We start from the raw sequence: 27,345 nt of genomic DNA, 5'->3' as shown, positions 1-27,345 counted from the left end.
AACCGCGTGTCTGTGTTCTGGAGACGTTAAATAAAGTCCAAATAATTTCAAGTACGTTACGTTGAAATATATTACATTAGACTAAGGCCTTATCCTGTTATGTTTCTAGGATTTATCGCGGAAAATTGCTGGATTGTATTACAGTTTAATTGCTAAAAATGAATGCAATTTTTAATTTGAAAATTAATAAAATATTGATAATGATAATTGTTGACAATAATTAATTCGATATAAATGTTAGTTACTTTTTTATTTATTTTATTTATGCGGCTTATAACAAGAAAACACTCGTATATCTGAGCATTTAACGACTATTTGTAAATATATAAATGCATTCTATTTGTCATTGCTTTACAGCTAATAATATTTTGAGTTTGACTTTAATCAACATAAACACAGGACTTGATTACTTTAGGCGATCATTAAAATACTTGAAATATGAAGATTTACTTCGACGAAATACGGAATTGTAGTGCTTTGCCGTTTATAGTGTCGTTAATGTGTTGCCTATCTAGTGAAAGGCGTTGGTTTTAAGATAAGTGAGATAATTTTGATTTTATGGAGCAGTTGTTAGTATTTTGTTACCACTGTTATTCTATTTAAATGTTGTTTTAATTTTGTTTATTGGCGTCGTTGCAATTGCAAATTCTTCTTTTAAATTGTAAATGCCATGCAAGTAAATAATTTCTACAATAATTTAAATTGTCTAAGAGAAATTTGAGTTAATTTATTTTCGCATTCACAGTTTTTATATCTGACGTTTACAACAGCATCACTACGTAATCTATTAAGATTTTGTACGGACAGTTTAATAGTCTGATTAATGTGAAATGGTCGTAAACGCCCGAAAAACGACGCAGATATATATATTTTTTAAATCATCAATGAGCCCTCAACCATGGGATTAGGTTGTTGTTCTTTGTGTCTGTTATTTTTCTTGCTCACTTACCAATCAAACAAAAACTTCACAATATTAAGTATTTGGTGGTAGAATATACGATGAGGGTCACCCCTACCCACATGACTGACGAGTTTACAACTAGCTTCCAATCAGTCAAATATGTACATTCTAATGCTTATTAATTTGCTTTATCCCATTAATATTCTTTAAAAATATACTAACAATGTTTGGGTTATTAAATAACGGTCTTTAATTTTTTTATAAAAGTCTAATAATATAAATACCTTTTGTATACGGTTGTGTTTAAAAAGTTCGGTCAAAACAGTCACGCTAAAGCCTCAAAGTCACGAATTGTTACGTCAGGACACACCTATCATCTGAATCATTCGTCTTTTTAGACAGGCCTTATAACTGTTTCTTTATTACTATACTCGCTTATGAGAAAAGTGGACTGATTATATATGTAGATAAGTTTGTGTAAATACGTGCTAATTTTCATTGCTATTTTAATATGAAAAACATTCATTTGATATGAAAAAGTGTTGTATTTTAGAACATACGATACGATAAGTTTTTTTTTAATATAAAAAACTCATACAGAATCACAAAATATTAAAGAAGTATAAAATAAAACTTAATAAGGATATAAGCGTATTTTTTCTTATACTAAGCATTTATATATAGTTTTTTTAAATCCAATTTAAAATGATATGTAATTAAAACTAATCAAGGGTTGTTAAATTCGACCATAAAATGATATAATTCAAAATTTGAGCATAACTTAACCGTATCCAATTTTTTTATTGATAAAATTAGGGGCGACAAAAGAGTCCAAACAAAAAATGGAAAGAAAGGCTCTAAATCGTTTTGTCTTTGCCTTTCTACACGCTAGGAGTTAGCATTAATGCAATCGATTTTTTTGCTGAATCTAAATCAAAACTAAAATAAGAAGACCAACCAATACTAAACTCAAAGATTTAAATAAAATGTTTTGTTTTATATAGCATTAAAGTTGCTAAGAGACAGCTTAGTTATTATACGAAAACTATTTATCGTCTTAAATATATTCAACGTCGCATAGTATCGGCTTGATTCAATGCAATGTTGAAAGAAAGTACTATAAATTCCATTACATACGAATTAATGTTACAAGGGAGACGAAGACATCATTCATGAAAGAAATATTACTCTTTGTTTTGCCCGTATATTTCTCAAAAATGTTTATTGTCTTCGTCGTTCCAAAAAATTTTATATCGTATAAGTAGAAAGTTTTTAGTATAATCTACTATGAAATATATAACAAAAGTACCAACTAGACAACGTCAAAGTTATGTTCGTCCAAAGTATGCAGTTAAACATATTAGATTGAATAATTAAGTAATTAGCAGAAAACTAGCTAGTGGTCCCAACTTTGTATTGGTGACATTAAAATATATTTACTCCCCGATCGCAGCACCACTAATCTACACCATCCCAGGACTCACTCAAACATATTTAAAAACATTCATTTAAAAATTGGAGCAGCCGTTTAGTAGTAGTTTAGTGACATACATACGTACAGAAGAATTATATACACAGAGATATATGTTTATATATATTTTAATTTCTTTATTCAAATCTATGCATTGCATCAAGTTTTATACAAAGTTCTTGCATAAGGCCTGCTTTTTATAACTTAGTGATAGAGTCGTGACGTGGTGACGTCACATGATGGCTGCGTGGCGTGCGCGTGCGCGCGTTGCCCGAATTCACACCAGCAACACGACTCGATCGTTCAAAACATTTCGTTTTTTATCCCTTCGGCCATTGCCATTGTCAGTGGTGATATATCTCTGTCTTTTATATATTTATTAAATTCTACGCCTGTCCATCCGTTTCTACGTACACATGAAAGGCTAAATTATTGCATAATAACTGTTTAACACCTTTATTTGGATAAATAAACAGGGACGTAAAAATAATACCTTAACATAGGTAATATATTACATCACACACACACTGATAAACCTCATTTTCTTTAAAACAGAACTAACACGTAGATATATCCCGTCATACATACAAACCCACAAACAATTATTCACACATACATAACGAGAACATTAAACTGCAAAATATCGATTGACAAAGCGAAAAATAAGCCCATTAAATCACACACACGGTCACACGTCCCCACAATACTATACAGTATGCAAATATAACATCTTAATATAGAGTGCGGTGGCTCGCAGTTTTGTTATTACAATCAGATGAATTTACATTTCATAAATAAATGCATCTCGGACTGCCCTAACGACGCCACACTGAATGTTTTTGCCGCATAAAATGTGCGAGCGCCTTAATTTAAATAAGACATGCACAGGATGCTATGGTGTGAATTTCAGATGCTCGCTTTTAAGTACTGGGGATCATAAAATGCATGGTGACTCCTAGTTTTAGTTGCATCATTCAATTACCTCATTCAAAATTATTGATTTATTTTACTTTCGTAAATTATAAAATCTACGACATATAATCCTATGAATATTGCTTAAACATTCATTATCATTCAGATTATAAAACAAGAGGTACTTTTTTTGTTGTTTTTTTTTGTTTCATAAACTGAGCCACGACTTAAGGGAACTTTTTAAGGGAATTCTATTTAATTGATCCTTAAATATTAAATATTTTATGACTAAATAGCTATGTTCACGTTTCCGTCATATTTGCATCACGCTACGGCACTTTCGTTTTTCTTGATTGAGCGAGGCATATGCATCTCTTGGGTTAATAACAAACTAAATAATGCATACAATTTCAAATATAATTTAGCCACCAATATAACAACATCCATTCTGACGTTTAAATAAAAATCGCCATATTAAATGATATTTATTTCATATAGGTATAACGCAATTTTCACACGAGAGATTTATATTTCTGTATTTCTAACCAATATTATCCTTATTTGTCCAAAGATCGCATTACCAATTTATTTCTTAATTGGTGGTATTGTTTATTCATCCAGTGTTTCAGAATCCATTAAGTGTTGCTGAGTAATCAGAATAACTCCTGAGTTCCTTTTCGAGTGTCGTTGAGTGTTAGAATTAGTTTTTTTTTCCTTGTCGAATCAATTTTTACAGTTATACATTTGAATAATCTTGTAAAATAACGATTTGACTATAGTATGTTTTCATATTTATTTTTGTATGAATAAAATTTATTTTCAATATACATACCTAAATTGTTTAAAAAAAAAATTGTGTTTAATTAAACTAAAATTGCCCAATAGAACGCAGCACATTGAACAATTAAATATTTGTACGGTATATTATTTTCAAATATTATATCGTATACAGTAAAATAAACATTAAGACAATTGCAGTAGTATCTCCAAGGCTCTATTTAGTTACATCAACCCAATTAATGGCGGCGTACGTCTAAACTTTCTACCTTAATTGATTCTAATGGCCTTAAATATTTATGTCATAATTTACCACCCATTAAAAATGTTTTATTTAAATAAAACAATTTATTGATAGTTTTAAATTGAATATTTTTCAATTATATATATTTTTGATACCTTGATATGGAATATAAATACGTGTCGAATATGAGGACAGATAAATGTCAAATGTCAAGACATTTTGCGGCTAACTTCACACACGTTACAAATGAAAAAAAATATATTTAAGAGTTCAGACCGTTTAATATATCAATAATACGCAATTTCGATCGCATGAATTAGGCTATTCAAGATGTACAGAGACATATTATTTATTCTTGTTCTCACGGACGCTATAAAAATCAAGTTATAATTTTACAGAACCTCCGAACCGACACGTAGGTATATTAATTCAAATAATGACCGTCTCAATGAGGCTTCTTTCGTCACAGCGTATAGAAAACATCAAATACATATAATTAGAGGTATCTATAAACTACGGTAATTGTAACCGTCTTCTTTAATTACGATATGGCATCGAAGGTGAGGTTACGTTGTGAAACATTTATTTCATTTAGGAGATGATGTGATCGATTGCTTTTTATTTGTAAATTTGTCTATGAATTCATATTTTAAAAATATTCTAAAGTTGCATATCTGATATCAATCGTACGAATTGACTGTAATTAGTTTACGAAATATTGATGATTTATCATTTGATTTCCTCGATACTATTTGTTCGGACGTTGAGTAAATATTTTTCGACTGCATACATACAATCTTTAAAGTTTACGAAAAAATAAACTGGTAGTTATTTTTTTTTTTTCGTTTTTATCGTGACTGAGTCATCCAACCATTCGATTTTTAATTTTATATCAAATTAACAGTAGCGTTCCTTCGTAAGTACACAGATGTTTATTTGTAGTTATAGTATAAACAAAAATATATATATATATTTTTTTTATGGTATAGGGGGCAAACGAGCAGGAGGCTCACCTGATGGAAAGTGACTACCACCGCCCATGGACATCTGCAACACCAGGGGGGTTACAAGTGCGTTGCCGGCCTTTATCTTTTAAATATTTCATATTTGTAATTCAGTTAAGCTATTGTTCGGTTCGTAGAGATTATCACATAAGGCATTAACATAGCAAATTGAATATATAAATTATATGTCAGTTTTAAACGCATATATAGTATCGTTAGTAGATCAACTTAAATAGCTAAATATTAAAATACTGACTATATAATATACATTAAATTAAATGGAGTTCAAAATCTTAGCATCAAACCAGCTACAATTCTAACGTTACCTATTTGAGCGTGTTATGCTTTAAACTCTGAAGGACTTATAATTCACATTTAAAATCTTAAGGTTAAGAAGAGAAGTATATAAATCAACATAGTCTCGCATACAAAGATTTCTAAATTACAATAATATTGTCAATTCAACAAAATACTGAATAGTCTATTATACTTGTTATAAAGATCGATGACGAGCCTCTGAATACGCTGTTAATATTCTTCCGACCTTTCATATTTGCTTTACGTTTTTTTCTTATTAACACACGCGGCACTCGCCAGTTTTTATTTTTTATTAAGCAAAGACCTCTTGAACAATATACTTAAAATAGTTAAAGTTTAAAAGTTTTAATTATATTATATTGTTTAATATGATGAAAGAAGTATTTGTAAATTAATTATATTAAATTATTTCTATGTGAATTGAATGGATATAGCTTAGCATTCATAACTGCATTATTAAGATAAGTAAAAGGGTTTAATAAGCGTTTTCCATTTTAAAACTAAACATTTATGTATAGTTTAGTCTAAGTACAGATATATGAATACCGTGTTATTGGTTGAATAGATAGGAATGTTTTCCTCTGTACGATCCGAGCCGTTATTGTAATATGGAATAAGATTAGTACACTGAAACCGATCGTTGTACCGTTCGCAACATAAAGTATATCATAATACTATTTTTATTAGCATTTATTGATTTAGTTGATGTGAACTTAAATTGGAAGTTTTAGTTAATATGGGACAGTCAATCATAGAGTATTCAGCATAATAATCTACTTGTGAGAGAATTTCAGCCTCGGCATGTGTGCTTTAGTACGCAATGATTGTGCATTGTTTTTCCCCTTTGTCTAATAGTTCGCTGAAACAACAACGACTTGACTGGATAGTGATCTTACGTAGAACAATCATCGGAGTGTAATACTGGCAACTCACTAATTTATTACTGGTCCTAGCTCAGCACTTCTGGAATTCTGCAGCTGTTAAAATTACCATCACACATTTCTTTCTATGTGCTATTAACTGTATCTGCCTATCCCAAAAAATAACAGCTATGGCAGGTCGTTCATCACAAATAAAAAATATATAACTTTTTCTGCTGACTCTACAAATAGATACATTTCAAGCAGTTGCACAAGTTTCTTTTGTCATTGTATAATGATGCTTAACGTTTGTGATGTTTTGTACGTTGGAATGTGCTTCGATTAGACTTATGTGCCATACAGAAATGGATTATTCTCTCACTAATAACCAACGTTGCTTCATCATTTGATGCCTTAAACACCCTTATTCTTTCACATTAAGATCTATATTTGCTTGTGAATTAACTAATAAGTGCAAATGTGGTTAGATTTCCTGTGGTCGTGTGATCGATGGCTTGTGACGGTAGTCTATGTAAGTAGGTGATGTTCGTTAAATTTTGTTGTAATTGATTAAGGGAAAAATGTATTTTGATTAATTACATCGTTGTGTCAATTAATTTTAAATCAGATAAAAATACGAATAAGCTTTTTATTTTAACAACTAAAAAGGTTTAAGTTGTAACAAAAAATAACTATTTAGCACTATTCAATGAACTATTGTTAGTTGCTCAAAGATAAAAAATATTGAATGCGTTTTATTTATTGCGAAGAGTTTTTCCTTTTCAAGTAGGTATATAAGTATATCGCATCGTACAAACCCATTTATTTTATTAAACAATAAATCCTATTCAAACAAATGTGACTATAAAAATGCACATAAAAAAGTCTTTATATGTGACGGGTGGAAAAAAAAATACAAACGCTAATCAACCTTTTAATAATCTGTAATTTGTATTTGACAATCAAATACATATTACGCAATTAGATGAAGCAAAAAAATGAAAACAATAATAATTAATCAGCATTAATAAAAAGATAAAAGGTATTTCATTAGTTAATTATCTAATTCATATCCTTGTTGTGTATGATTTTTTAATTGTATTTTATGTCTACAATTTGCCGTATATAATATTTTATTTTTGTGATGTTAATGATACAAGTATTGAGCTATTTTTGCCTGTTATCATACCAACAGTGTGTTCTTGATATGTGTGATGAAAATCTAATACATATTGCTAGTCATTTATCTCAAAACGACTGTCGTAAACTCATAGCATCGCTGCGATATGAGTCCTATGAAATGCCTACAAATTTAACAGAAGACGAGACAAAAATACCAAAAGATATTCCTTGTATTAAACTTCTGTTCGACTATAGCAACGGAACTGAACCATGGCAAGGTGAAAACAAGACACATGAACAAATATCACGCAGGCTACGTCAAATAGGCAAGAGCGATTTAGCCGATTGGTTGGGAAAGGCCGTTTTCCATCAGTTCGCAAAAGATATTAATGATACGCTACTCCAAAATCCATTTGCGGAATATCGTACTCAAAGTGCACTTAACACTAAATTACTCAATGATAAAGAGACGTTCGTAGAAGCCGAATGGGATAACATTGATATTATGTTATGGATGGTCTTAGCTGGTTTACTTGTGAGCTTGGCTTTCTCGTGTTGTCGTATTTTGTATCTGTCCTGTGCGAGAATTAAAAGGCGTTCAACAAATGAAGAGATGATACCTCTATTGAAATGAGCAAAAGCATTGCATTTTTATTAAGTATACACATACATACATACATAACTATAGTTTTATTAATATATTTCTTCAAAATGCCATTTGAATAAACTGAGTTTCAGAACACACCTCATACGATGTAAGGATGTATATGACGAACGAAGTATTCCATAATACAGTCTGGTATTAAATTAACGTATAAGCATAATTGCAAATCGAGAAAAAAATCTATACAAGAAAGTAATCGAGTGAAACGCATTATGGTACCTAAATGTCCCTCCGACCACGACCTGGCCACTAACAAGGCGGTTTCGGGATTGCGCGTACGGCATCGCTCGTGTCATCTCGGCCAGTCCTTGATAAGCCTCATTAGTGGCCGTCTTAACTTCATCAAGCGATACAGGAGGTACTCCCGACTAAATGGGATTACGTTAATAGTTACGTACAACTTACAAGCCTTTAACGACATTTAACTTTTGTAACTGTTTGTTGATTGTGAATGTCAACCATTGTTTTTATTATCTGTTTCCTAATTAGTACAAACATTGTATATTTTGTAATATATTCAAATGAAACTTGAATGGCTCAGATTTAGCAACAAATTCTTGAAATTAACTCTATTATCTAAAATCTACAAATAGTTACATATATTGTATGTATACCTATCTACTTACATGTGTATAGGTTGATACGTGTATTTTTGTAATGAAAATGTATGCGTTTTTCATGTTTTTTTTTTTAATTTCCACGTTGTAATAGATGACTCCGTACATCTACGTCTTCACCGTTCAGTCGATCGCCCTAATAATTTATACATACCGGACAAAGTTGCCGGAGTTTTCTAGTACAATATAAACTCTCTAGCTGAAACCGCCCCGTATGATATGGACTGATATAGACACGGGATAATATAGACTAAAAATGTTTAACCGCATTGGGAGTACGTTAAAAATAAGTCTTTGCTTTATAAAATTAGTATGATCCCAGGTCTGTAGCGTCTAATGAATGCCATATCAGACAGCCCAGTAATGATAAGACACCATTAACAGCTCGGACATTTCTCTGCCTCAGTTTCATTGCTATGCTGATTAAATCGATTATGAAATGGCTCGTATAAAGTAACCATTATTCAATATCTATTTATCATAACGCATTTATCAGGACCATTCATTTTAAAGGGATAAATTTTAATAAAAACATTCATAACCGTTTTACTTATGATATTAAATTAATTCGACGATTTATTTGTACAACCTGGTTTTGAAAGTTTGCGCCTACCGTGGTGGGAAATATTTGACAGTGTAATAAATCTATAGCGTATTTTAAATTTAAATGACCCAGCAATAAACAAAATCGTTGATCTTGATGGATTTGAATTTGAATTCGTGGAACAGGTTGCAGTCGAACTAGCGGCAATTAGTGAATAGTTTCCATCATTATGTTTCGATCAGATTTTAATTATTGTGTTTATTGTTTCATTTACAACAATCCAGCTTGTCAGTACAGAAAGTCTTATATTAATTACTAATTAAAATTAGTTAAATATTACTCTCTGTTGTTGTTGTTTTTATTGATGTTAAGTGTTTCTATACCACTGTATTGAATCTTAATCCTCGCATCAAGTCCTATTTGTGAATACCTAAGTGTGTTGATGGTTGGAGTCAGAGCATCGTATAATTAAAGTTTGACTCTCTGAAGCAATTTGCTGTACACGTAGTGTGTACCCAAGATGATAAATGCAAACGATTAGCCAGCAAACGTGGGACATTTTACGCTCAGCAAAAACTATATGATATTCGATGCGCAGACGCAGGAACAAAAACATGAAATAATAAATCGAAAGCCTCCGCAAAAATATTTGTTTATTACACAAGATGCTTTTTAAATTGTACTGTCATAAATAGTCTTATTAATATGGAATTGGTACGTCCTGCTTTTTAAAACAAATGACGATAATATACTTGAATCTTTGCCTAAAATCAAAGACGCTTCTTCAATCGTACAGTCTCATATTAAAAAAAATATTGAGTTAAAAAGACATGAAATAATTACGATTAAAGTAACGTTAATTTAGAGATCTAATCGGACTTTTGACCTTATTCTAAAAAAAAATCACTTCGGTTATATTATACTACTATATTATATAACTTTCGATTTTTCCGGTAACACTTAAAACTTCTTAACCACTTAATATGAAACTCGTAATATTACATTTAAGATATTATATGCAAATATATATAATTGATATATATATACAAATATTAGATTAAGGTTGTTTTACAGTAATTTTAAATTAGACTACAAGAAATTAACATAGAATCGTGAAAAATGAATGTATCGCGTGAACAAGATATATTACTAAAATAATAATTAAAAAAATATCATGTCTTAAAATCTCAATGTTATCCGACTGAAGTCAGAGATAATTGCTAGTATTTATTGTAAAGATCGAGTCTAGTGTCTACACTGCTGTTAGCGGAGTAGCACGTGCGGTTTGAATATTAATTGGAGACAATAAACTTGAAACTGAGAGCGTTCGTTATTTTGCACTCTCGTCTTATATCTAGAGCCCACTTATTGAGTGTGGGTGTACTATAAAACACGCTAGAACATGTGCTAGGTTTATTTTTTGTAATGCGCCATCCGGTAAAGTTTTATTTGTGTCTTTATAAATGTCTTTGATTTATATATAGGGAAAATATGTGTTCGTTTTTAATTATAGTTTGTCGTGTATACGGTGTAAGTTATAAACGTTTTAATCTCTGATGTGTCTCTTTCTGTCATCGTTGCTTTGACATTAGAACGAAGAAGACAAAGCATTGTCTATCTGTTCAGCTCCGACATACTATTAGCCACTATAAATCAGATGTGAATAATTACGGTCGAATAGTTTAATTAATTAGTTCTTTTCGGAACTTTCACTTTAGCAGAGACGTAACAAAAATGTTTTTAATACAATTTAATAACATAGTATTTTAGTATAATATTCGCTACGAAACACATTAAGCTGATTCAAAGGTTTACGACCCTCGGAGTATAATTACAGAAAACTGGTCAAACTTCACACCATCACTTCCTAACATAAGTATTCAATTACGTGTAATAACTTCAATATGGTAATGCCTATCAATTTGTTCGTCAAACTGATCTTTTTATTATACTTGGTATTAGGGTTCAATAAATTTATTTATAAATTAAAAATAAAATGATCATGAAATTCACGCTTGTTACGTTAACGTTCTAAATTTAAATCTGATAAAATTGCGAAGCACGTATACTTATATATAATAATATGTTGTGCCAGAACCCTCTCCGAAACACGTTGTATCTTCTTTTATAAGTTACATTTATATTGGTCTAGTAGTTTTCAATTAGACTTTACAAAAAGGCGTCTCCACATTTATTAGTATGACATGGATTACCTCGTTGGTCTGGTGGTTAGATATTAACCCGTAGTACCCGAGGGTCTGGGTGATGGAATAGGGAATACATAATATATCCTGCGCAGTTGGCTCGACTACCTTGAGGATGGCCGTCGGCCAGGAGGACAGTATAGCTAAAATGGATAAGATAAACGAGGAAGTGTACCTTAATCTTCGAGCATACACTAGTATATTATTATTATTGTATTGATTAATACGTTTCAATGTCTCTGATTATAATATACAATACTGGATATTTCCAGTTTTACGGACAATAACAAGTTAGGAATATAATTAGTGTAAAATGAATACGTCATAATAATTATTTATCTATGTAAAATTCATATTAAAAATAAAATAAACAAATCATAGAAAATAAATGCCGTCCAAATCCTTAAGTATTTCATTCAAGACGATGGCACTAACTGTACTGCTTGGCTCAGTCTTAGAGCTAAGAGTGAGAAACCTCCTCGGTTTAATAGTAAAGTGAATCAGTTCTTTGTACATCAAGAGCCGGTAAATTACCCACTGCTGGGCTAAGGCCTTCTCTCACTTTGGGGAAAAGGTTTGGAGTTCATATTCCACCGCGCTGCTCCAATGCGGGTTGGTGGATACACATGTGGCAGAATTTCGTTGAAAATAGACACATGCAGGATTCCTAACGATGTTTTCCTTCACCGCTGAGCACGAGGTGAATTATAAACACAAATTAAGCACATGAAAATTTAGTAGTACTTGCTGGGTTTGAACCCGCATTCATCGGTTAAGATGCACGCATTTTAACCAATGGGCAATCTCGGCTCAGTTCTTTAGAATGGTCTTTTTTATTTTTTTGGTACTTGATGACCACGGACTTAATAATAAGTAAGAAAAATATTAACGGAACCTGATACGGCTTCGAGCACAATTTTATTAACTTAAGCGATTTGAAAGTAAACTTGTTAATTATGTTCTCATAAGTTTCATTTAAAATATCATCTCGGCGGAACCAATGTTTGAGTGACGTTACAATTTCTAACGAGCATTTGAACGGACAGACGTTATGAAGTTTCAATATCTTGGAGTATAAATTTTAATGTATTAATTAATATACGGAGTGTAGATATATTTTTTCATACCTCGTAATCAATTAAGACTTTTTAAAATATGATTGATGTAATTATTTTTTTCTGGTAAAGCACTTAACATTTGATAGGCTTATATTTTACGATAAAAAAAAAACTATTTTGAAAAGTTGTTACCAACGATATATTGATGAAATTTAACGCGTCTGATTACGTTTACAGATGTTTTAAATTTTATTACCGTACGTAGTGACGGGTATATTTAAGCGTGATTTTCACTCGAGTCGTTTATTTTTGTTGTGTTTGATGGTAGGGCTTTGTATTCGTCTAGGTAGGTACCATCCAATCATCATATACTCTACCGCCAAACATCGATACTTGGTAATCTTATGTTCCAGTTTTTATTGTGACAGAGTCAGTGTCACAAAAGTACCGAGAGACGTTTTTTACCTATGTATCTATATATAAAAACTAGTAAATTTAGATAAACTAGTAAATTATATGTGTAACGGAGTTAATAACGGTGTTGCGGAGCTCAGACGGCATATAAACTTCGCATTCAATGATGATATTATTGTAAATATATCTGTTCTGACTAGGTATTTCGTAGTCGCTATAAAACATCTTAATGCTTGCTAAAGTTAACATACTTGCATGTTAAACATACATTTATTAATAATTGCTGATTGCTGTTCTAAAACTATGTCAAATTTTCCATTTGCATACTATTTATTCTACAAATAAATTATTTTAAATAAACCCATTGTTTTTATTGATAAAGTTAAAATAGATAGCTATTTAATTTGTTAATTCCTACCTTTTGATCTCCAAAACGCATTTGTCTTCGGGCATTTCTCGCGACATTCATCCGACACAAGAATACTCTGTCTTCGCCATCGGTCGGAGCTCTCGACAGCTCCGACCTTACGGCCTGCTGGTCTTGTTTGTCGATCACGTCGTATACACTGTCGCCGTGAATTAAAAGGTCCTCCTATACAAACATAAATGAGAATTAGTAGTATACGTATAATTATAATTACGAATTGGGAAGTCAGTTTATAATCGTCTATGTAGTTACAATTTTTAATTTATAATGATAATGTAGATTCAAATTGTATTATTATTTTTTTCAATTTGCCATAGCGTAGTCGAATCGTGGCCGTCGCGTGGTATTAAAAATTCCTTAAAAGCAGACATAGTAGAGGTTCCAGAGGTGCCAGTCCACGATTAAAATAATACTCCTGCGGTCGGCACAATGATGAAAATGTCGATGCAATCTCGCTAAGTATAAGCCTCTTTAAAAATAAAAGCGTTTGCTTTAAGTCTGCGGCGGCGACCTCTTGCTCAGTTTCCGCAATTATTTACCTCTTCCAATCTTTTGTTTTATTTTATATTTCACACAAACTATTTTGACAGTTCTCGGTATTTCTTACGTATTTGTGGTTTCTTATTTTATAATGTATTGGAAAGTTCTGCTTATAGTACGTGTTACGTCATTAAGATGGAATGACGTGTGATATGATGTGAATGTAAAGTACAAATATAATTCCCTTATTCGTGTAGTGAGAAATGAGATGAGCAAGAAATATGAAAACTCATTTAATTACATAAATAAAACAGCAAGACTAATAAATAATAGTCTCGTGTTATTATTTATTCTCTAAGGCAATATTTCTAGTAAATATCCGCTATAATTACTAGGTTCTCCCCTTTTAGTGAACAGCTTGGTCTTCAGTTAGACAGGGTTAATAAAATCGTTGCACATTCCCTTTGTTTTCTGCATTATAATAAACATTTTCAATTAACCTAGGTCTGCATTATTAAGTTTAATTAAATCATAGATTCATGCAACCCAAAGAAAATTTTCTAGAGTTGCGTTTTGATGTTATAGGGTTGGCAAGTTTATAAACGTTTTGAAATCATTTACTTTACTAAACATTGTTTACATCGTAATATTATTTTTTGCCGGTCACAAGTTATCGCGTTATTCAATTTATTAAAACGAATAACAATGGTGTAATAAGGGCTCTTTTAACCTTTGAATATATTTTTTCAATTTGTTCGTTTAAGAATATAGTTATAAAATATTCCATCTGTATATTTATAGTTAAAGAATTTATTCCCTCTGTATTCCATTACATATAAATTAATAACAAATCGAATGACATGCTTTTTCACATTCTATAACAAATTCCAGCATTCCGTATCTTCTTTGTGAATCACGTGTGGTCGTAATATTAATTTATGACGTTGGCGACCCTATCTGACGTCAGCGTCATAGCGCCCCGCCCACCTGTCGCGAGCGCTCCGTTAAGACATAATTGTGCGCTTGTGCCGATGCCGCCCACGCCGCTCGGGGGCTCTGACGTTCAACGAAAATGTAAATAAAACCACTGTTATAGGGTTAAATGTTAGAATAATTTCTCTATGAATTTGAGATAATGTACGTCGGAAGATTTATAATAAATGTTTATAGTTAAAATCTTGTTACATTCTCACAAACTTTGATTAAAAAATGACTAAAAAATATAGTTAGCAACTTTATAAAAGAGTTATTTTTTATAATGATAATTTTTGTAATTGCTCAATTATTTAATATGAATTTCAGTTTACCTTTATTTTGTTAAGCATTTTATTTTAATTTCTCGCTTGCGGGTGATTTAATGTTAGATAATTTAATATTTAAGTATCAATTGACAAAGCTATAATCAATAGCCCGTGGCATTTTTACACTACGATTATCTCGTGTGTAATCATAAACAAGACATTTATTATTGCAGCTAATCAACATATTATGTTAATAGTGTTTAGTAAATTATTAATATCTGTATATGTATGTAAATATAAATTGATTTTGGTATACATATTTGAGATTAATAGACTTAAACGCTGTTTGACCAATTACTAGGAAAATTAAGTTAAGTTTTGTTTGAATTCGCCACAAGGTTCTGTACATTAAGTTCTATATCGTCCAAGCGGTTGCCATGACAATTGGTATATGGCTTTGCATTGCATGGCATTTGACGTCAGACGTCAATCCAAGACGGATTATGGTCGGGTCCGATGTTAGTTTATACGCAAGAAAAACATAGCTGGTATTTTTTTATAGTGGACGAGCAAATGGGCCACCTGGTGGTAAGTGGTCACCATCGCCTTTGTACCTGTAGAACACAGCAATACTAAGTACTGCTGTTTGGCGGTAGAATATCTGATGAGTGGGTGGTACCTACTCAGACGGGTTTGCACAAAGCCCTACTACCAAGTAAGTATTAGCAAGTATTATATATTATTAAGATAAAATTATTAAAGATTACACAATGCGCAGTATGAGATTTAAATTAATGGTAAAGTTCAGGCCTTTGTCTGCTTATAACTAGTAAGTATTTCAAAAGAAAATAATAATAATATTATGAGTCCATAGCTATGTTATGGTTGTATATTATACTAATAATTATATACTATATAATATTATGTGTTTCACTTTATTTTATTCGCATTTGTTATATAATATGATGATATATTATATTGACTGTCTATCTATATACCATATATGATGACTTACTAACATTGAATAAAACAAGCAAATACAAAAACAGTTTTTAAATAGCTAATCACTAACCACGTGCACAACAATTGACCGTTGTATCGTAATTCATTTTATTTGGGCGAAATATCCATACATATATAACCAAATTAATATGAGTTGACTTATGATTAATTAGCTACTAAGTTCTTCCCGGCTCTTATAAGACGGTTCCCGGTAGAATATATTAACATTTATATCTGAAAACTCAATTTAATCTTCAAACATGACGTTTCAAAAGAGCTTTGTCTGATAAAAAGCCTACTTGATTTATTTATTTTCATTAGAAAAACCAGGTAGATGCAATATTACAACAAAATAAAAAAAATTACACCTCAAAATTATCGAGGCAAAAGTTCTACAACTTACAGGTAGTCTCACCACTTGATTGTAGTAATAATAATTAGATTTTGTGTAAGATTTTAATAATAAGAATTTAATAATCAGTATGCATTATTATGTGATCTATTTGTTTTAATGTTATCTTCTCTTATATCTGTTAATATAATTTGTTCAGTGTTTGATATATTATATTTGTATCAACAAAGTTCTGCTACAAATCGCGATAAACACAACTTTGTAATCGTATCGTAAATTTTACTTACAAATCGTTACTGTATCTTGTATTTGAGTCCTGAGGCTGTTTTCAATTACACACGAAAATTAAGGTATTCGTAAATTTGTTCAAGTAGGTACTAAATAGGTAGTTAAAATTTTATCGGTTACTTGAAAACACTAAAACTTAAAATACGTATCGCTGGTAAACCGTTGTATTAAATTTAGTTTTGTATGAAATTATATTAAATTGTAGTTAGTTGTGTTGTTTCTTGATAATTAAGGTAAATATGATCAAAGATGAGATAATATTATATTCGTTCGATTAATTAGTAAGGATTAAATCGATTTTAGTATCGATTCCGTTATATTATCGAACAGAACAACCGGTAATACAAAAATTTCACAATCACAAACAAGATGATCTGAGAGCAATCATGTCTATCGGAACATCTGAATGTTGAACTAACGGACTCGTCTATTGAGACTACAATACTGTGGAATCAATTGAATATAACGAAATACAAGAATATGCCGATATAGAGATAAATACAATGGGCCCACCGCAGACTGTTTGATTGCTCACAAAGACAGTTATTTTTATTTTTTAATTTAGAGTTCATTTTTGTAATTGTGTAACTTTTTCATTGAAGGAGGAAAATTAAAATATTTTGTGTGCATTTATGTGGAAGTGTGTGTACCAATTTACTCTTATTTTAACTCACACTATCAGAGAAAAATGTCTTTGAGACTTAGTGTAATATTATTTGTGAAGGTTTCCTAGAGTATAAGACAATAAGCATGATTACCGCTTTTGTTTAAATAAGTTAAAAGCTAATAAGATATTGTTTAATACTTTACTTTACTTTTAAGTCAGAAGTATATCATGAATATACAGTAATTAAACTTTATTAAACATACATTTGCAACCGACGGTACAATTCTCTCCTTCATATTTCAATGTCTTATTAATAACCTTACAAAATACTTCACAATTCACAGCTAATAAATCATTCGTACAAATATTTATTTAGTTAAAATTTTTATAATAATTAACATATTACACTCGTCAATCAAATGTGTGTTATACACATATGAACATACAAACAAGCCTCCGGATATATTATATGTAGATTAATAGTCGAAAAGAGATCGCTGCCTTAATTCTGTTACAAATTAATGTTTGTCTTGATATTGATTTATTACTTTCTAGACGTTGATGTGATTAATTACTAGTTATATTTAGTTCCGTACTAGATAATATTATGTCGAAATTTTAAAAGGCTGTTCAATTTAGTTCATAAAATCAAAATACGATAATCAAGTAGGCTCTTACAAGTACTTTTAAATTTTACAGGATTATATCTTATGTAAAACATCAGTTCGGATATTAAACCGAGATTAACCAGACAAAAAATATGTGGTAACTCTTTTCCACAGGTATAAAATCAATACAAATGCTTTTAAATAATCCATATAATCTCGTATTGCCTGATATACCTGATTTATCAATACATTCGATTTGAATTTATTCATTGGTAAAGTAAAAACAAAAAATCATAAATAATCTACTATTTAGTTCTTTAAATCATTATATAGTTACTGACTAACTGCTTCTGACTATTTTCTTAAGAGTGGTTAGTAAGATTACTAAAATGGTTTGATTTTTTTTTTTAGTAGATTATAAATAGTTTAAAGCATGAGTAGTTTAAAGTATGTCCTGATTAACAATCGCAGTGTGTCCTTTGTGCATAAAATATTAGTTGTATGATATTAATATTTAAATCCAATAAACAATACTGTCATATATAAATAACACTTTACGTAATACAATAATAGGTAATAGATTACTTATATTTATAGTTAGCTAGCAATTAAAGTCATACAGCAACTTTTATTAGATTAAAGATAAACTCAAAAGATGGCGGGGCGGTTATTTTAATTAAAATAAAAATTAAAAAAAAAACTTCTCTGTATTTTTTTATAATTTATTTAGATTTAAGTTATTTTTTGCGAAGTAAAATAAGTGAATATTACTAATATAGTTTTCTACTTGATATTAAACACATTATATATGATGATGTTTAATTTTTTTAAAAATGGTACGTTTGTTTTTTTCCAAAATAATTATATTAGGCCTACAATTATGGGTACATAAAAAAATAAGCTTTACAATATATATTAATAAATAAAAACTCTTCATTCATTTAATTACTTAAGATTTCGATTACAATTAATATGGATGGAGGATAGTAGCATTTAACAATACATCGACAACCAAAACTTACGACCCTAGAACTTGACGAGGAAACAGACAAACGTTTAGAAATACAAAAGAGTTACACAATAACAATGATAAATTTGTATCGCTCCGGGCGAAGCTTCGCCTGAACGTACTAACCATTATAGAAAGAACTTCCCTGCCGCTTTCTTGCTATGTAACATTAGACGAAATCGGGGTGTAAGTGTTTGAATTCGTGGATCGTTTTAGCATGGTACGTTTAATAACAAAGGTACTAATGATTTACATCAAGAAATCGGCACGGTTAGCGACGAAAGAGCATTGAAGTACACTACATTGTTTCGTTTGCATATTGAATTGTGCGTTCTATTGTTTATAACACGATTAACAACGTGTGTGGCTCAGGAAATGTGGGGAAAGCTCTTGAACGTTGCAATTAGGATGTCTCACTAAGACGAAGTTAGTAAAGTTTTATCGGATATGCATCGTACGCCTGAACAACCGTTCCGTGATTTGAATATTTGTATAGTAATTACACACAATGATATTTAAATCGTAATCATTGGTCCGTGTTATCCTACTGTGGGATATAACTGGGCCTTTTCCAGAGCACACTTTCTGAAGCCGTTTTTCGTCAATCATTCTACCTAACCTGAGGATGTTCTCTCACACGTTTGTCAAGACGTTGCATCCAATCAAGAACTCGTCGTTATTAAAATATAATACTATGATTTAAAATCGTAGTTTACTTTTAAGTGTTTCGTTTTCAAACTGAAAAAATAATCTTAAGTCTACCTGTAAATCTTAAGATTATTCATATTATTATTAGTACTGATAGTACTGGCTCGAGCTATGAAGCCGAAATAAATATCGTATATTAAAGTTCACAGTTTCAAAGTACTAAGCAAATAATCCAACTATGTATTTATAACTAAGTATAATTGTTAAAATTACTAAAATTAATTTTTCTTGTTAAGTAACATTTCTTAGGTACGATCGCGGTATTGTATTAATAAATGCCATAACTCAAATTAAATGTCAACATTTATTTCCAATTGCTATAATAAATAAGTTTAGTCAATATAATTCAGACCTTTACTATGAGCGATATAAAGCAACTTCTAATGGGACACGCCCACACAGTAATTTTCATCTTTAAACGCCATATTAACGACGCTGCATTGTTTTTAACTCGATATTTGGATTAAGTACTTATTACCTCTAAAATCTTATCATTAATCTTAATTGCGAAATAACAATAAAATATTGCTTAGGCGTTTCGGGGAAAGTTAAGGTAATTTGTATCTTATGGCTTTCAAATTAGAGTTCAAACTTAATTTAGGTAGATAATAATGATTGGAATCGATCATTACATTACGGGGCTTATAAGAACGGGATCGTGGGAAAATGGCCGATAGCTAAAGTATGGGATTGAGATTTTTAATATCAACAATGATTTCTTTACTCGGTAATGACATTAAATAATAATGTAATTATATCGGATAGGTACCGTTAAGGAATTAGAATTTGTTTTTTTTTGATGAAACAATACAAAAAAAAGTAGAATTAAAACAGGTAAAGGAGAAAGCAATCGTATACAATTTAAACTTGCCCTACACAAATAAATCTCGTCGAGGGCAAAAATCGACGGCGAAATTGCATTGAAATTAGATTCAAACTATTTTCAATTGAATTTCTATAAAATTTTCATTCATCAATAAAAAATAAAAAGATTTTTTAGAAATGTACACTTTTAATTTATTATGAGGTCAGATACATAGATTATAGTATAGTGTAGTAAGTCCCATCAGATTTTAACGCCAAACAGCAATAGTTAGTATCGCTGTGTTCCGGTTTAAGTTAGTGATCCAGTGTAACTACAGGCGCAAGGGACCTAACATCGTAATTCCCCAGGTTGGTGGCGTATTAGTGATGTAAAGAATGGTTAATATTTTTCACCGTACCAATGTGACAGTGAAAGAAACGTGTCCGGAAGAAACTACTAGTTTCTAACATGACCATTAAATTACATTTATTGAACTGACACATTTAGAATCGTACAACCCACCTGTTGGCAAAGCGGTATTTCAGTCAACATTTGTATCAGAGCGGGTTTATCAATCCGTCGGCTCCTATCTTACAACATCAGACAAACGGTTCTGATCACAACAAGATGTCGGGCCGTTCAACCGAACAGTTTGACAACTATTCTTGTTGACTCCTTATAGGTCGAAGTACATTGCTCTAAGTGAACTATATTATGTACTTACGTATTGACTTTTATTAGTGAATTATACGAACAATTTATTTAGCTGTTGAAATCGTAAGCTATATTCAATTTGTTAACTTTTTAATATTTCATCAAATATAAGTACTTCTGTTTTTGGTACGTCGAATTAATAATGAAATATAAATCCCAATGTAAGTATCTAAAGCGCTTGTATTATGGGAAGTCAGAAGTAACGACGGTACCACAAACCAGCGGACCCAAGACAACATAGAAAACTAATGAACTTTTTCTACATCGACTCGGCCACGAAACGAACCCGGAGAAGGAACACCATTTGACCACGGAGGTCGTCAAATGATGAATGTTTATACATTTAGTTTTAAAATATGTTTAAAAGATGAATTAGCTGTTTGCAAATAAAATGATTGCGTAAATCCTAACCATAACGATGGCAGCTCTATTGAGTCGATTTCGATTCCCTGGAATGAATCACCACTCAATACAATCGTTTACTATTGTATTAAATTTCTTCCAAATCCAATTGTCTTGCTACAGCAGATATAAAAATGCCATTTAAAATAGACGGTAATATATTTAACGAAGTTTTAATTCACTTTTAATATTATTATTAATTCTTACAATGATATTGACCACCACAACCAGTCTTAAAAGCTAGCCTAGCTAGTCTAGCTGTTGCACTATATAATCTGTGCACTGGTCATTATAGCGCGAAAGTGCATCGCAGCAAAAATTTACTCTACATTTTCTCAATCTCATATTCCGATTTGGTAACAATCTCGAACATCTTTACAGTATCATGGTTCGTTCCTTTTGATTCATAAAAGCTAGAAGTCAAGACTGTTGATACAGTTACTCTATCTATAAGTAAATAGTATAAAACAAAATTGTCATACGCTTCTGCTTCTATCTCCGCTTAATACTTCTAAAGTGCTAAACGGATTATGACACGGCGTTCACAAATAAAAAGAACGATAAAGAAGGAAATTTTGTAGTTGTCAAGACAGAGGAGAGATAGAGGAAATATGTAATTTATAATTTTGTTTTACAAAATGGCTTCATCCAAATAACTAAGTTTTACATGATTAATATAAAAGTTACATCATACAGTTAATCAATTATTGATATTTAATAAGTCTAAAGAATTAATTTTGTTTATGAAACCACAGATAACGAAATCAAAACTAATAAAAAATTAAGTAAATACACGTATAGAAAGCAGTCGATGTGTATACTTTACTATTTTATAAATTTCAAGACCCATAAGAATTAAATATTTGATAAATAAATAAATTGATACAAATGAAACCTTATTTTAACTTCTAATATGGTGCTAACACTTCACGTGTAATGGTTATTAATCACAATTCGAATACATTGATCGGACATCTTTGAACATCGATGCTAGCACGTGGTACAAGAATAAACCGCCAAATATAGTTTTAACGTGTATACAGCTGTGTTTTATTATATTCAATAAAAAAATCAAAGTCAATATTTATTTAAAATATCAATTACTATGCTTGGAATTTAGAGGAAGGCAAATTTTGATTTTCGGAGGTCCGATAATGTAAGCAACACATGAAATGTTTGTTTATTTTTTCAAATATAGAACGATATTATCCCATTGACTTAATTTTTTTTTTTCGAATTGTATATTGATTCTTAATAATCTACTTATTGACAAGCAGTAAGTGTAAGCTATTATATGTAAATCAATTTATATCTGTTGATTTTATTTAATGTTTATTATCGCAATTCCCCAACGCACAACAAAACAAATAAATATTAATATCAGACAAACTTTATGGATCAACCTGTAGGGTTGGTGTGCGGGCGCGGCTAACAATAAAACATAGTGATTAATTTATCGACTCCGGCGCAGCTAACGAGGGATTTGGGGTCACCTCAGTACGATTTGTATCTACCGGCAAGTTTTGTATGAGAAAAATCGGGCGACGAGATATTATTGATTCTGTTAGGTAGTGTTTGAATTCTATAAAGATTTAATAATATTATTCGTTACGAATAGTTACAATAGTTATTAATACACCACTTATATTATAGTATAAGTAAAATAAAGATGAATCTTTGAAATTCGTTTTTAGTTCGTAATTTAAATGTTATTTGTCCGAAACTAGTAACCACCCATTGTATTAAATATATTGAATACCTTTGTACTAAAAATATATTTAGTTATTTTTTTAAATGGTAGTACTTATTAACTGCTTTTATTATTATTAATCAATTTTCATTATACCGCAGACAATAAAAAAAAGTTAAACTTTATTATACACATTCAATTTTGGAATGAATCATTCAAACTAGTATTGCTAATTTACTTACCATGGAATGTCCAAGATATTCAGCTGCGTTGTCTGATATGTACAGCAGTTTCCCATTCTGAGTCATCATCATTAAGAAGCCGTTTAGTGCCTGTAAAAAATATCATACCGTGAAAAAACTGTTACAACAATGTGTAGTTAGATTAAGGTTAATTTTTTGACAGACTTCATAATTGCTCGAGGAATAAAATGTGTTTTATTAACAAGTAAAAAACTAAAATAAAAAAAGACGTTAAAAAAATTGCTATTTTTTTGTACGAAAACATCATATTGCGCAAATTAATATTTTTTTGGAAACTCCATTCGGTTAAAGTATATTATTGAGTTTTTTATTTTAATATTTATCAAAGGGTCCCTATATACCTAATGAAAGGTATCTAACCTCACGTAGGTATACAATATATATGAGGACAAAGTTTAATGTAAAGAGATAATACGACAGTTCGCATTAAAGTAAGAATGACAAAAAGTAATAATATCAATTACTATATTTATTCTCAATATGAATCGTTATAAGTTTAAGCTCCAGTGGAATCATAATTAATTATTAAAATCATTTAGTTAACGATTTATTTTAACAATATATTTTCAAAAGCTTTTTTTTTTTTAAATTTTATATGAGGCAAAAGAAACTAAATCAAATAAAAAAATATAGGTCAATTTATCGAATGAGATCATAAAATTAATAAAACAATTTATGTTTGTGTAAACCTTATTGCAGTTATGATACACAATAAGTTACAATCAAATATTCAAATGCCAGGTTTCACTTTCATAATACTAGAAACGATATAGGCATTGTGAGGCTGCTATTATAATAAACTGTGATAATCTACGATAAGGGCGACTCCACAATACGTTTGCACGTACATTAAAATGATAGTATCAATATCGTGTATGTTAACTGCTTAAGATATTTTTCACTGTTTAATATTGATAAGGGACTGTTTTCAAGATGTTATTCGTATACCTAACGGAAGACTTAGCCTAAAGTATTATTATAAATAGTTATTGTTTTTAAATAAAAAAAGGTAGGCGGACTGTCAAATGGTTCAACTGATGGTCCGTACTCACCACCGCTCATTGATATGCGTTTTTAGAAATGTTAACCTATTAAACATTTTGTAATATTACTAAAATTATTGGTTTAAATACACTATAGTATAGATTTATATTTGCTAATTTACAAAAACACATAGAATGTAAATTATATATATATATATATATATATTTATATGATTAAATGTTATTAATTAATTTTTTGATATAGTATCGCGAGTAGAGAACTCGACATTTCGTATATCAACAACTTTTATTATAGACAAATTTTATTTTTTTTATTTTTATTACAATTTGGTTTCGTTTGGAAAGCATTCAGACAAACTATTTTCTCTTCCGTAATGAAATAATAAACTTTATCCCAAAAAATATACAGGCTATAAATAAATTATATACTTCTGTTCCTCCCTTAATAACCTATGATTTAGTGAAACTTTCATATAAATGGATTCAGTAGTTTTCCAATGAGATCGGAAAAATTTATATATCGAACCTCCTTTAGGATTATCAATTTTATATACTTATAGCGTGATACTTGTATATTAAATTGTAATCCATACTAAGTTAGTGTACAAAGTCGACTCTTCTATTCATAAGTTATACCATTACGTTACAGATATCTTCGAATACTTAAGTTAGAATCGCGTTATGTTTCAACTATCTTACTGTTCATACGCTTTGTGTGAATTAGAGCTCCACAGTTTCACTTGTATCTAGATATATCAAGATTTATCTAAGTTATAGGCCGTTTGGTTTTCATGAAACTGTTTCATATTCCAATATAATTCCAGTGGGCCAGCAGAAAAATTGCACTATAAGGATTTTTTTTTTTATAAAAGTAGAGACGAATACAAATGATACGACGAATACAAACGTTACGTAACAAACAAAATAAATCTATAATAATATTATAAATGCGAAAATAACTCTGTTGCACTTTCACGGCCAAAACACTGAACCGAATTTAATGTAATTTTCTATGAAGGAAACTGGAACTCAAAGAAATTCTACCGCCAAACAGAAGTACTTAGTTTCTTGTGATCCGATTTGAAGGCTGAGTGAGCCAGTGTAACTACAGGCACAAGGGACATAACATCTTAGTTCCTAAGATTTGGTGGCGCATTGGCAATGAAAGGAATGGTTAATATTTCTATCAGCGCCCTTGTCTGTAGGCGATGGTGACCACTTACATCTTCAGATGACCCATTTGTTCGTCCGATAAAAAAGGACATAGCCTTATTTTGATGCCTAACCCTGAAAATGCGAGCAAAGCCGCGGTAGGCAACTAGTATATAATAAAAGAAGAGTCGAAAACCAATGCGGCGCTGGGTTGCTGGTCGAATGATCATAGTTTTAGACAATTTCGTATTGGCTATACGTGTTATAATGGTTTGGAACTTGTATTCTCGCTCCTGATACTGGGGTTATCCTACAGAGGTCGTTATGTTTAAGGCACACTTAATATAATCTTAGTAAAAATCATTTCTTCCCTAGACATATGTCTACAATTCAAAGAAACATTACAAATTCCACTTAAATTGATATATCAATTATTATTATAGAACACAGTAATAATAATTGATAATTGATTTATTTTTGTAATTCGTAATGATCTAATAAAAATATTTTATGCATAGATAACGCAATGTAATACTTATAAAAGATTTAAAAAAAAACTTATAACAATTTAACTTTCACATCAGACATTTGGATCTAATTAATATTTGTAAATAAATATATAGTTTCAATTGTAAAATTTTAAAAGAATATTTTCAGATTTTTGCGATATAATTTCAACTAGATATTAAGATTCAATGTCAATAGAAACTACGAGGTAGAATAGAATAGTATACAATAAATCTAATTTACTAACTTTATACTCAATGATATAAATTAAAAACACACGTTCATATGTTAAACAAGAAAATATGTTGTTTTTATTTGAAAAAATATTTCAAATTTAACTAAGGACCTTAAATCGGAATTAATGAGAGGTTTCGAAACGTCACGCCCATTTAATAACGTAGTTTACTGGAATTGAAATAAATGTGCACTAGCTTTATCCCTTTCTTTTGTACCGTAAACTAATTTTGAAGAGAGAGATGACGAATGATGAAGAGTACCAATTTGTATAACACAATGCAGCGTGGGAAACGGTAAGATTTTTAATGTTTCGTATTTTTAACGTGTAATTGTGTTCTTTGAGAAATAATTTACGCATGTAAATGTTTTATATAAAAATATGATTAACTAATTTTGAAATGAAAAAAAAAACCATTTATTTATGATAAAAATGTTAAATATTTTCATCCAATTTTTTTTGCTAACGTTACCTAAGGTTATTAAAGTATAGTTATTATTTTTGGGTCCTCTATAAATGTAATATTTTTTTCTTAATTTTTTGCAAATTTCAAAACATCAAATAAGAAAAATTAAATTATTAACCTTAAATTATCAAATTATTTTTCTGATAAAATGCAATTATTAAATAATAATTATTAGTTATTTAAATTGGGTCGATATATCCCAATATTTGCAGCCAAGCCTTACAGATTTGCTTTCGTATATTAATGTGCTTAAAAAATTGTTATTATTTTGACTG

The 27,345-nt window shown here is 30.3% G+C and overlaps 1 protein-coding gene across 1 annotated transcript in view; it reads right to left on the bottom strand.

The window, feature by feature from the left end:
- The window catches only part of LOC125071289 (nuclear receptor coactivator 2-like), a 121,513-nt gene that overhangs the window by 28,205 nt on the left and 65,963 nt on the right, over positions 1-27,345 (bottom strand). Inside the window, exons 5-6 of the mRNA XM_047681467.1 lie at positions 23,686-23,775; positions 13,529-13,702 (exon numbers count right to left, since the gene is read on the bottom strand). Of these exons, the coding sequence (XP_047537423.1) occupies positions 13,529-13,702; positions 23,686-23,775 (264 nt within the window). The remainder of the gene's footprint in view (positions 1-13,528; positions 13,703-23,685; positions 23,776-27,345) is intronic.

This window comes from Vanessa atalanta, chromosome 19, assembly GCF_905147765.1.
Source record: "Vanessa atalanta chromosome 19, ilVanAtal1.2, whole genome shotgun sequence".
NCBI lineage: Eukaryota > Metazoa > Arthropoda > Insecta > Lepidoptera > Nymphalidae > Vanessa > Vanessa atalanta.
The sequence above is the reverse complement of the archived record's forward strand: the minus strand, read 5'-3'. Positions and strand labels throughout refer to the sequence as shown.